Source organism: Talpa europaea, assembly GCF_964194135.1.
Source record: "Talpa europaea genome assembly, chromosome: 11".
Classification (NCBI taxonomy): domain Eukaryota; kingdom Metazoa; phylum Chordata; class Mammalia; order Eulipotyphla; family Talpidae; genus Talpa; species Talpa europaea.
The window spans coordinates 50,463,822-50,477,515 of NC_140078.1; the positions used below are offsets into that span (position 1 = coordinate 50,463,822).

The 13,694-nt window shown below is 42.7% G+C and overlaps 1 protein-coding gene across 4 annotated transcripts in view; it reads right to left on the reverse strand.

Moving 5' to 3' along the window:
* The window catches only part of OGDH (oxoglutarate dehydrogenase), a gene marked incomplete at both ends in the record, with an annotated part of 65,072 nt that overhangs the window by 13,764 nt on the left and 37,614 nt on the right, over positions 1–13,694 (reverse strand). For all 4 annotated transcript variants that reach the window (XM_084246716.1, XM_084246714.1, XM_084246717.1 and 1 more), the window contains 3 exons: positions 8,469–8,597; positions 12,252–12,431; positions 12,770–12,860. In XM_084246716.1, coding sequence (XP_084102842.1) covers positions 8,469–8,597; positions 12,252–12,431; positions 12,770–12,860 — 400 coding nt within the window. The remainder of the gene's footprint in view (positions 1–8,468; positions 8,598–12,251; positions 12,432–12,769; positions 12,861–13,694) is intronic.

The following is a 13,694-nucleotide window of genomic DNA, read 5'->3' on the forward strand; positions in this document are numbered from 1 at the left end:
AGAAGGACCGAAGTACACTGCTGAGGGGAGCAGCGGGCGGCAGGAGAGGTCTGCGCACCATGTGGGATCCTCCTCCGGTGGCCGGGGAGCAGCCGGGGATCGAACCGGCGCTGCGGAGGCCGCGGGCAGCTTCGCAACCCAGCGCTCAACCGCTGCGCCACCGGGGAGGCCCAAATAAACCAATCTTTAAAAAAAGAAAACATTGCTAAGTGAAAGAAGCCAGTCACAAAGGATGTTTTATGTCACCCAATTAATATAAAATGTTCAAAATAGAAACCTTATAGAGTCCCCCGGCCACATGGCCAGTTAAATACTCAAACAGAGAACATAGCTGCTCAACTCTGCCCTCAAGTCCTCGCAACCTTCCCTTTGGGGATCATGGGATTTGTAGTTCCCAGTGTCTTGATGGAGTGGGGGAGGAGTGCACAAAGCCTGTATGGTGTTTGCTCAGGACACCCTTTCCCCCTAACAATTCTAAAATATATAAAAAGCAAATGAATGACCAAGGATAGCTAAATAATTTTAAAGGGCCTCCCTGATGGCCTAGGGGTTAAGTCTCGGCGCTATAACTGCTATGGCCTGAGTTTTGGCCAGGGAGCTACCCACATATGGTGCATCAGACCTCTCTTGTCTCACTTGCTGCTTCCCTCAGCAGTGTATGTCAGCAAATTCGCCTGCTCTGCTCCCTACTATGTCTCTGGTGAATTTGCTCACCACTCCCGCCCCCACCTCTGGCCTACATCACAGTTCCATACAAAAATAAATAAAACCTTAAAAAAACCTTTTTAAAGTTACAAATTTGGAGGACTACACATCTGCAAGCAAAAATAGAAATTCAAACTTAAAATATAGCACAGGCTTTATAAGAAATAAAGTTATAAACTTCTAGAGGATGAGGGAGAATCTTCGTGATCTTGGAAAAGTAAAGTTTCCTGAGATTTGACACTAAAACCATGACCTAGAAAAGAAAAAATTCATAAACAGAACTTTATGAAGATGAAGAAATTTTAATTCATGAAAGATACTGGTAGGAATAAGATAAGTTAAAAAATGAAGAAAATCTTCATAAAACACATCTCTTATAAGGGACTTGATCCAGAATCTATAAAGAACTCAAACTTTAATAGACAATCAGCTATCTCTCCACCCAACAAAGCCTTCACTAAGATAATATACAGTTAATATGCCCAGTAAAAGATGTTCAATACCTTGAGTCTTTAGGGAAATACAGAGTAAGCCACATGAGACACTATACACATATTAGAACACAAAAGTTAAAATGCAAAAAACACAGTATCTTGAGCTAGCAAGGAAGAGGAGCAACAGGAACTCATTCACTGCAAAGTATATAGACATTTGGGGTAATAGTTTGGCAGTTGTTTTTCTTTCCTTAAGGTTTTCTTTCTTTCTTTATTTTGAAGTAACAATGCAGAGTATTATGTAAGTTTCAAGTGTTCATTGTTTCCAATCAACATGTGTATATGCTACATTAAGTTCACTGCTAAAAGTCCAAATCTAGGGCCTCCCCGGTGGCGCAGCGGTTGAGCGCTGGGTTGCGAAGCTGCCCGCGGCCTCGGCGGCGCCGGTTCGATCCCCGGCTGCTCCCCGGCCACCGGAGGAGGGTCCCACATGGCGCGCAGACCTCTCCTGCCGCCCGCTGCTCCCCTCAGCAGTGTACTTCGGTCCTTCTGCCTGTTCTGCTCCCCGCTCTGGCTCTGGTGAATTCTCTCACTCTCCCGCGCTTCTGACTGTACCCAGTGCATGTATAAACAAAACAAGCAAGCAAATAAATAAATAAAAAAAAAAAATAAAAAAAAAAATAAAAGTCCAAATCTATTCTTTGCTATACCATTGTTTCTTCTCCCTCCTCTCTTCCCTTCCTTTCTGGCAACCATTAATTAGTCTGATAGGGCATATGAAAAAATGTTCAACATCACTTGTAATCAGGGAAATGCAAATCAAAACTACAATGAGATACCATCTTGCACCAGTGAGAATGGCACATATTAAAAAAACTAGCAACAACAAATGTTGGCGAGGGTGTGGAGAAAAAGGAACTCTCCTGCACTGTTGGTGGGAGTGCAAACTGGTCCAACCACTATGGAGAGCTGTGTGGAGATTTCTGGACCTACTAAACATAGAGCTTCCATATGACCCAGCAATTCCACTCCTAGGTATTTACCCAAAGGACACAGAAACATCAATTCCAAAGAACACCTGCACCCCTAATAGCCAAATGCCCCAAAATAGATGACTGGATCAAGAAGATGTGGTACATATACACCATGGAATATTACTCAGCAATCAAAAAAGATAAGCACATGCAATTTGCAGCAACATGGATGGCACTGAAAGGGATCATGCACAGCGAAATAAGCCAGAAAGAAAAAGAAAAATACTGGATGGTCTCACTCATAGCAGGAATCTAGAAAACTTAAATAAGGGACCAGGAAAAAGAATAACTATAAGAAAGAAAATATCAAAATCAACAAACAACTATGAACCAGAGACACTCTATGGGAGGTGGGGCGGGGAAAGGAGGGCTTGGGGTCAAAATAAGGGGGTTATAATTGTATGGGGAATATAAAAATAAAATTTAAATTAAAAAAAATTAATCTGAAAGTCCAAAAGTTAATTTTTGTTTTATTAGGTTCATCTGTATGTTTATTTTCTCTATATACCACATGTGAGTGAAATCATATGGTGTTTATCTTTGTCTAGCTTATTTCGTTATGCATAATTCCCTCTGGATCCATCCATCATAATGCAAATGGCAGGAATACATCTTCAATAGCGCTACAATAAACATGGAGGTGTACAGATCTCCTCCAATTAGGGTTTTGTTTTTAAATTTTTCAGGTAAATACCTCAGAAGTGGGATAACTGGATTATACGGGACTTCTATTTTTAATGTTTTGAGGAATCTCCTGCTTCCCATAATGCCTATACCAATTTACATTCCCACCAATAGTGCCTAAGAGTTCCCTTCTTTCTACATTCTTTAAAAAAAAAATTATTTATTTTTGCATAGAAGAACTGGGATACAGGCCAGAGGTGTGGGGGAGTGTGAGTGTGTGTGTGTGTGTGGGGGGAAGGGCGGGGCGGGATTTACCAGAGACAGAGTAGGGAGCAGAGGAGGCAGATTTACTGAGCTATACACTGCTAAGAGGAGCAGCAGGAGAGACAGAGGAGGTCTGCTGCACCATATGTAGGTTAGCTCCCTGGCCAGATACCAACTCAGGCAGTCAAGGTGGGCCTTTGCTGTGATAGAGCTGAGACTTCACCTCTAGGCCACCAGGGAGGCCCGCTTTCTACATCTTTTCTAACTAGTTGTTTGTCTTTTGGATAAGAGCCAGTCTCACAGAAATTAAGTGATATGTAATTGTTGTTTCAAATTGCATTTCTTTAATAATAAGAGATGATGAGAAACTTCATGTGCCTACGAGTTGTCTGTGTCTTTGGAGAGGTATGGCAGTTTCTTGTAAAGGATAACATATAGTTAACATACAGAACAGTTCCATCTCTTGGTATTTACAGGTATTTATACAGACTAAGAAAAACTGATGCATGTAATAAAATCTGCATGGGGAGTTTTCCAGTGGCCTTAATTATAATTGCCAATAGCAGAAAATAACCTAAAGTCCCTTCAGTGGGTGGATGAATAAACAAATCACAAGAATAAAGATGAATGCAAGTGGGAAGCCAGACTAAAAAAGCCACAGACTGGTTTCTATATATCAGAGATGGTGTTTTCCAGGGAGTTTTTTTCTGTAATGATTAAACTCACACATTGATGATGGTTACATGATTGCATGCATTTGTGAAAATTTAAAGAATTATATCCAAAATGGGTGAATTTATAAAGTATAATAAAAAAATAAAAATTTTATAATAAAACAATAAAAATAAAAGTCCTGTTGATTGTACCTCAACCTTCTGGACTGAGAGTTCTGAATCCTGATTCTAAATGTGCATCTCAGCTCTCCCTCTAAACTCTGGGTCATCTCTAAATGTTGCTTCCTCAGTTTCTCCTGTCACTGATAAAAGTGTGAACCTGACAGTGTATGCTACTATCACTAACTCATTAACCAGGAATTTCTGATAGGCATGTTATAATTAAGAGTCACACAACCACAACATTGTTCACATTACACTTCTCAACCAAGTGCACAAAAATGAAGGACTCGGTCAAGGGCCTGGGTGGCATACTATATTAGTGACATGTCCTTTGTTTAGGTTAAGAATCTATTCTGGTCTTTTTAACGGACTCTCACCTCATCTGGTTGCCATGATTTATAAGCCATTACTATGTAGGTTCTGCCATCAAATTAAATAATCTATGTATGACCCTTAGATTGAATTCACCCAAGTCTAGATATTTTACTTGTGGGAAACTGTTTTCTTGAGTCTGGGAGTCCAATTTCTCTGAATGATTTCTGCTGGCCCTTTTCCAATGTTAGTTCTCCTGCTAACATTTCAGTTCTACCCACAAGCACTAAGTCCATTCTGTACTTAGTCACTGATTTAAAATACAGTAGTAGAGTAATGGTCTTTTCTTTATTTTTAAGGCTTTTTTCCTTGGCTCTTTTTTTGTTTTTGAAAGTTTCCCATAATCACTTTTTTAATTTAAAAAAGTTTTTTAGGGCCTCCCCGGGTGGCCCAGCGGTTGAGCGCTGGGTTGCAAAGCTGCCCGCAGCCTCTGTGGTGCCGGTTCGATCCCCGGCTGCTCCCTGGCCACTGGAGGAGGGTCCCACATGGCGCGCAGACCTCTCCTGCCGCCCGCTGCTCCCCTCAGCAGTGTACTTCGCTCCTTCTGCCTGCTCTGCTCCCCGCTCTGGCTCTGGTGAATTCTCTCACCCTCCTGCGCTTCTGACTGTACCCAGTGCATGTATAAATAAAATTAATAAAAAAAAAAGTTTTTTAATGAAAAGTATGAAGTACCATTGTTTACATCCTTGTTAATTTTTTTTAAAAGATCCATCTATTTATGCATGCAAGAGCTGGGGTACAGGCCAGAGGCATGGGGGGTGAGAGGATTCATGAGAGACAGAGTAGGGAACAGAACAGGCAGACTGACCAAAGTACTCTGCTGAGGGGAGCAGTGGGCGGGCCAGGAGAGGTCTGCTGCATCATGTGGGTTGCTCCCAGCTGGGAATTGAACTCGTGCTGCAGTGCTGCAGACAGCTTCACAGGTTGCATCCCAACCTTTGTGCCACCAGGGAGGCCACTCCTTGTTAATTTTTTTTTTTAATTTATTTTTGCATAGAAGAACTGGGGTATAGGCCAGAGTTGCAGGGGGTATTTCGATTCACTAGAGACTGAGTGGGGAGCAGAACAGGCAGATTTACTAAGATACACTGCTAAGGGGGGAGCAGTGGGTGAGACAGGAGAGGTCTGCTGTGCCATATGTGGGTTAGCTCCCTGGCTGGGGATCGAACTCAGGTCTTAGAGGTGATACCACTAAGACTTAACCCCGAGGCCACCAGGGAGGTGATGACATCCTTGTTAATTTTTGACAGTACAGGATTTCTCACCTCAGGTGTGGTCACCCTACTTCACCCAAAGCACCATAATCCTTCACCATAGTCCACTGTGCTGTCCCCCCATTCTGTTCACAGCCCTCGCTCTCCCACTCCTTCTTTCTCTCTTGGATGCTTCAGATATATGGTCAGCTTTCAAGGGTTGTGTGGTTTTTTGGTTCTTTTTTTTAATATTCAGAAGGGCAGGTTTATTATAAAAAGGGAAGGGAAGTAAAGGATGCTTGCACAGACATAAGTGGGCAGAAAGAGCTGCCTCTGTTGCTTTGCAGAGGGAAAGGTTGGTGAAGAAAAACACCTGCATAGTCACACGTGGGCAGGAGAGCTGCTGCTGAATGGTTAGTTTTAAAGTTTGTCTTTGTGTGAGTATTTGTTTAGTTTCTCTATATTACACATGTACGTAAAACTGTTCTGTATTTATCTTTCTCCTTCTGGCTTATTTTGCTTAGCATAATCCCTTCCAGCTCTGTCCGTGTTGCTGCACTATTGTGCAAGTTTCTCTTTTAAAAACTTTTTTTTGGTATATATTTTGTATGAGTTTATCTTTTTTGCATTACCAAGTAGTATTCCACTGTGTATACACCACAGCTTCTGTTTTTTTTTTTTTTTTATTTTTAAATGCCACCCACATCTTATTGAACCATTCATCCGTTTTGAGATATTTAGGTTGCTTCCATATCTTAGCTATTGCATATAGTATTACAATAAACATAGGAGTGCAGGTTTCCTTTTGAATTAGTGTTTTTGTGTGTTTTTGGGTAGATGGAATATTGGGTCATATAGCGGATCCATTTTTAGTCTTTTGAGAAATCTCCATTCTGCTTCCCACTCTGTCTGGAGCAGTCTACAGTCCTACCAACATTCCTACATTCCGGTATAAGAGGGTTCCTCTATCTCCACACCCTCACCAGTATTTATTGTGCGTTTTTTTTTTTTTTTTAATATGGCCATTTTCACAGATATGAGGTAGTATCTCATTGTGGTTCTGATTTGCATTTCCCTAATAAGTGATGAACATTTTTTCATGTCCTTGGCACTTTTTCAAAATTCTTCTTCATATTGGGCCTACCTGGCACAGGGATTAAAGTCTCAGAGCTATCAAGTTATCACCAGCCACTGCTGCATGAGTTCAACACACAGGGTGCAACAGCCCTCTCCTGTCTCCCCTGCTGCTCCCCTCAGCAGTGTATTTCAGTAGATTGGCCTGTTCTGCTCTACTCTGTCTCTGGTGAATCCTCTCACTCCCTGCACCTGTGCCCTATACCCCAGGTCTTACATGCATAAATAAATTAAAAAAAAAATCTTTCAAAATTCTTCCTCATATTATGTGAAGGAAAGATGATCAAACACTGGTTCTCAAGCAAGTTATTCACTCTGCTCAATTTTCTGCTCTGTAAAATGGGAATTAACACCACCTAAACCATAGGTAGCAACTGGATTAAGTCTGGGAAGTACCTAATTTAATGTCTGACACTTAATAAATAGCTGTTATACTGTGTGGATATCCATGCTTGATACTATTCTTCACTCTTTTGTATCTGACCAGATTCTTCAGCAGTTACTATACAGTGAAAACCACACTTACTTCAGTGTTAACAATTTCCCTTCTCTACTTCTTGCTGGGATAGGTACAACTGTTTCTCTGCCCTCCTCATTCTGTAAGTGGCAACCAATCATCTTTATAAATCAAACTATTTCTTGTCCCCTTGCTTCAGTTTCTCTGGATTTGGAACAAGATCCTCTTTACTTGGGGGCCTCGCAGAAGCTGGCTGATGAGGGCTGCCTCTCATACAACCACACATTAGCTGGGATGACCTTGCCTCCTCCTTGGACACAGGGACCGTTTCCTTAGCTTGATCCATGCTCCCTAATATTTGTTCACTTGACCTTTAATCTTCATTTAATGGTCAAATCTTCAAAGAAACATTTAACCCAGTATCTCACAGACCCCTTCCCCTGCATTAAACTACAGACTTTGTGAGGGCAGGGAACACACCCTTTCTTTGGTATCAAGTGCAATGCCTGTACTTAAAAGGCACATGAAAGCTCACATAAGTTAGTGAGATGCATCCTAAGACACCTTCAGTTGACTGAAGATATAACAGTGACATGTGTCAGAGATGGGCAGAAGTATTAACCTGTAAGACTATTCATCACAGCATTATTTAAAACAGTGAAAATGAGACTCCTAAAGGTCTAACAACATGGAAATGTTTATTTTCTCAAGTAACCTATAATGGATATTTCCATTAAAATAGTAGTTGAGACTATGACATGAAAAATGATGTGGTAAGGAAGCAATGGATATGAAATAGTTATGTAGAACTTGTTTCTTAAAAAAGAAAAGTTATCTATATGTTCAAGAGAAAAAGTTCTAAAACACCACCACTACCTGAAGTGATGTAATTAAAATCTCTCTACTTAAAAAGTTTCCTGTGGGACCTCCCCTGGTGGCTCAGCAGTTGAGCGCTGGGCTACCAAGCTGCCCGCAGCCTCTGCAGCGCCAGTTCGATCCCCAGCCTCTGGCGAGGGTCCCACATGGTACACAGACCTCTCCTGCCACCCACTGCTCCCCTCAGCAGTGTATTTTGTCAGTCTCTCTGTTCTGTTCCCCGCTCTGGCTCTGGTGAATTCTCTCACCCTCCCGCGCTTCTGCTGTACCCAGTGCTTGTATAAATAAGTAAATCTTAAAAAAAAAAAAAAAAAGTTTCCTGTGTCCATATTATTTATAATACACATAAAAATTATATTTTTATAATTAAAAAACTACAAATATTTTCAATAACTAAGAAATGTCATTCTTAAGTAAGAGTAATATGAGCATAGAATCCTCAAGAGAAAGAGTGATCAGGTACTGATCTGATTCTGTGGTCTTGGCCTTCTACAACCAAAAGACCTCATGCCTGCCTGTTGCTGGAAAAACCCAGTTACCTGGTTGTTGACAACCACATGGACGGTGCCGTGAGTTGTATAGGATGGTAGGTCACTCAGGTGGAAAGTCTCGTACACGATGCCCTGACCAGCAAAAGCAGCGTCTCCATGCAGAAGGATGGACATAACCTGCAGATACATAAGGGAGACCCTAAATCCAACACACTCTTGCCTGCCATGGCCATAAGGTACACTAGTGATTAAGTCACAATCTGCTTTCAAAATCTGTTCTGAGATCATTTCAAATTTAGAAAGTGACAGGAGAGCACAAAGATGCCCAAACCTGCCCCAGCCCCAGACTTGCCAGCAGCCCAGCGTATCTGCTCCATGTCTACACACCCACCATCCCACTATCATGGTCTGCTCAGAGCCAATGTCCACCGTCCCTGAACACACCACTCGGGACTCTGACCAGGAAAGTAGTGCTGGCTCAGACCTGCACCCACCCAAACCCTAGATTTGGGCTGTGGCGTCATAGGTCTTCAGTTCCTTCAATATGGAGCAGCTCCTTATCTCTCCTGTCTCCACATCCTTGTGTACTGAGACTCAGGGATGGTGCTTGAGCTGGCCTGCCCCATGCTGGTGAGGTTAACTTCAGTTACTGGTGTAAGTAGCTGTCTGCTGTTTCTCCTTTTAAATTCACTATTTTCTCCTTGGTGTGAGATCAGTGGTAGTATTTATGAGGAAAACCCCACCAAACCTCTGCCCATGAGCCTCAATGACCACCTCCTGCATGCTGCCAGGTGTCACTCCTACATTGATTTGCTGGTGTCTTCTGCAAGGAAGAAACTTCATTTCTTTCTTGCCTTTTATTTATTTATTTATATTAGATGTACCTGTGGATCCCATTTTACTCAACAGGTTATAACTGATTCATGACAGTAGTTATTTTGGTGCTCACATATCCCAGATGTGGTTCGGACTCATCACTTTCTGGAACAACAGATTTCGGCCTCACGTTGAGCTTATCCTGCCCAGTCCTGAAAGCAGCCATTTCTCTAAGGGGGCTAGTTCCTTCAGTAGAGAATGGCACTTATCACCAGTATTTGGGTGCTCATCACTAGTAAGATATTACCACTTCCAGGACTTTCAACATTAACAAACTGAAAACAGATGTATATCCATTCACACACATAGATGTTTCTGTATCTTTGAAATATAGCATAGCTACACCTTTCATTCCAACCCAACTTTTTTCTGTTTTCTTCCATATTTATAAACACCTCCTATACTGTGAGATCCTTAGTTCTCATTGCCTTCAACACATTATACATTTGTGCAGTGTCCCCCATGTCCCAGCCCACCCCTACTCATTGATGCCTTCTTGACATGTCTCCTTGGCTCCCCACGTTTCCAGTCTTTGATGGATGCAGGGACATTCACTAGCTCAGATGGACAGTAAACACAAGTGTCTGGTCTGTTTAGGGGCCTCCTCATGGGTGGTCCCAGCCAGGTCCCAGCTTGGTGCCCTGGTGGGTGGGAAAGTAACTAGAAGATAGGCTGTTTCTTTCTGATTGCCATGGTGTGTCATTTCCTTCTTACAGAGCTGTCTCTGCACAATCTTCTGTTGTCACGTGCACTTCAGGGTGGCCTTTTCTCTTGATCTTTCTGTGACGTCATACTGCCTTCATTACAAGGCTGCACAGCTGTCCCTCAGGTTCCTTCAGCATAGGGCTGGCTGCTGGAATCATGTACTCCTATGCTCCATTTGTCTGGCTTACTCCAGTGGCCTGGCCTGAACCCTGGCTGGAGCTGGTCTCCATCTGCTGCAGGTCACCCTGCCACACTGGGGAGCTGCTTGCCCACATCAACATCCCAAAGGCCACATTACCTCAGAGCCACACTAGGTCAGTTTCAACCTTGCACAGGGTTACTGAATAACCTCAACCACATTTATAAAAATTACGTAATTTTCCTTCAACACTAAAAGTTATGTAACACATACTCCAGTTCCCTAAATTCTGGGTTGAAGAGAATCAAATTACCTGGGGTTTTTGTAAGATTACAGAGAGGCTGAGAGAAGGGTGGCCTGGGGGTTTTGGGCAGTGTGACCACTCCCTACAACAAGGTGGTGACCAGAAGGCTAACGAGGTTCTCTGACTTCACAGCTCGCAAGACTAGAGTGATCATTTTAAAGCACTTCATATATTTTACTACTTTTTCAAAATTATTTTATTTCATTTCAGGATGTTTACAGCATTCTAAGCAAGCACTGCTTGAGTGACCTTTGTCTATAATTTATGAATGTGGATGTCACATAAAGTTTTTGGTAATCTCATTCCTTCTTGTTCTACTTGTCTCAAAATGTCCACAGCCAAGCATCTTAACCAGGAACTTACTAGCTCAAGTGGATGGTAAACACAAGTGTAAGGTCTGTTTAGGGGCAGAAGTACTGGAGTCACTGGTCACCAATGCTGACTTCCTCCCTGTCCCATCCTAGCCATCCATCTCACTGGTGAAGGTACTACATGGGCGGCCCCTTTCCATTGACCTGGCGTTTCTATGGCAATGTCCAGCCTTCAAGTTCATGCAAATAACCTCCACTTCCTAACATCTTCCCCAGCAGTCATACTCTTTCTTTACTGCAGGTGTCAACTAATGCAGGAACTATGTTTTGTTCCCAGTATCACCTCTGGCCCAGACTCTATCACCAGCAGTTATCTTCATCTTCCATGTATAACTGCATAGTATCAGTAGACTTACAGAATTTTTAAATTACAGAATGCTGTAAACTAATACTTGGTTCCACCTCTAAAAAGTCTGATCTTTGTCCAGGGCATTCGTGGACCAGTTCTCTCTGCCCCAGCTTCTTTTCTGCTCTGCCCACAGGGCCTCCAACCCATCCTCCAACTTTGCTCCTATCTTTCATCTTCAGAGTACTTTCTTTCCTTCCCACCTACCTAAATCTTGCTGCTCCTTCAACAAAATGTGATGACTGCCTGCTGTCTGAGGCTTGACTACCTTTAGGTGCACTGCCAACATACACCCGTATAAATCTGCCAGTAACTAGCAGATCTATTATCATACTGTGTATAGTCTATCAGATTCATTACATATGGTCTTGATTCTAGAAAATGCAAGAAATCCATAAGAGGAGGGTGGTGAAGCTGATGTCACAGACACATTACAATAGCTTATGATCTTTCTGATAGTTTAGATTTGATGTCATCATTAAGTAATAAAAATTATATAACTAGTTTCAGACCTCTATCCTCAGAGCAGGCAAGGACAAACAGCTGCAATCAACTGAGGATTTCTATACACACGCAGGCTGGCCAATCAACACCGAGTGTTCACCATCGAACAACTGGAAAATGCCAGCTCCAGGGCTCTCTGTCCTCCATTTCTGAGAGTGCCATGAGCTTACCTCCCTTACAATGATGAGGGAGCTATTCTCACATCTGCCAGTTTTACAGTTTCTCCTTTAGACTTACCCACACTTTTTCCTTAAGATTCTCTCCTCCTGTTCAGTGACAATACCTCTTTGCCCATCAACATTATTTGGCTTTTCCAGAGATGTGGTTATGACAAAAGCAAATCATTTTCTGCCTAGTTCTGGTGGTCACAACTTGGGAGAAAGAGTATATGTAATAGCGACTATTTTATTATTGCTATTATTATATTTCAAAGTCTATTAGAAACTTTCTGTTAGCAACTGTTTGAAATATTTTGTTAAAATTGGGGGAGGGGAGAAAAATCAAAGATAAGAATATTTTGTTAAATTCCAGAAACAAAGTCTGAGACATGCCAGGACCTTCCCTGGCCAGGCTCCAGCAAACTTACCTTCTTCCCCTCGGTGTCCCCACAGTAAAACTGCTCAGCTTTGGTCTTGCCCATTACTACAGGGTCGGCGGCCTCAAGGTGGGAAGGGTTTGCCACTAGCGACAGGGTGATGTTCCTGTCTGTCACACGGTTGATTCGCCGGTGATACATGCCCAGGTGGTACTTCACGTCTCCAGAACCCTGGCAGCACAAACAGTGTGTCTTTATCCTGGGCAGGGGGAGGCTAACTTTGCACAACAGTCCTATTGTGTGTTATTTCTACTCCCAGAATTTCCATTCCTGGAAGGATGGGAAAGCTTCCTCCCAGAATTGCTCCCACCCAAAGCACAGGGTAAAGGTTCTGTGGTCAGAGGGACAGGTCCTCACTCCAGTGGGGAAGCTTCTGGGGGTGGCCAGGTATGGGGGTGAATGGTATGGAGGATCCCAGCTCCTGATAAGTATTTCCAGAGAAGAATGTGGGGTCAGGGATCTTGAAAGGATTGAAACCATGCTGGAAGTTTCTAATAGAAATTAGGTACCTCATCAGCTGCTTCCAGCTTTGAATCGAACTGACAGAAAATCTGCTCCAACTCCTTCCTGATTACATTTGCAAGCACGTTCAGCCGCCCCCTAAGATGCACAGGGGTGAGAAGGTCATTAACGTGGCACTCTAGATAGCAGGATAGCTGGTCATGTTGTTCAATCTCCCTTCCCTGTGGTACAAGGCATCCAGCTTCTTTTCATCAGCATCCAAGGCCACATGAGGTAGGAGGAAGAAAGGTGAAAACAGAAAACGCCACTGCCCCATAGACTCTGTTCTGACCTCTGGGCTAAATATCCTCTGTTGTGACCTGATAAGACAATGGGCTTACTCTGCATAGTGAAAGAAACTATCGATTAAACAGAAAGACATCTTACTAACGGGAGAAATTATTTGCATATATCTGACAAAGGGCTGATGCCCAAAATATATGAAGAACTTATACAACTCAACAAAAAGAAAACAACCCAATCAAAAACTGAATAGAAGAGCTAGCTAAATAGACATCTCCAAAGAAGACAATAGATGGCCAATAGGCAATGAAAAACTGCTCATCACTTATCAGGAAAATGTAATTCAAAACAAAGAGCTACCATCTATGCCATGAGAATGGCCCACATGGAAAAAACCAGAAACAACAAGTCTTGGCAAGGATATGGGGGGGGGTGGGAAGGAACCCTTATAAACTGTTGGTGAGAATGTAGACTAGTTCAGTCCCTATGGAAAACAGTACGGAACTTTGGGCCTCCTTGGTGGCCTAGGGGTTAAGTCTTAGCACTATCACCTCTAAGGCCTGAGTTTGATCCCAGCCAGGGAGCTAACCCACATATGGCGCAGGAGACCTCTCCTGTTTTGCCTGCTGCTCCCCTTAGCAGTGTATTTCAGTAAATCTGCCTGTTCTGCTCCTCATTCTGTCTCTGGTG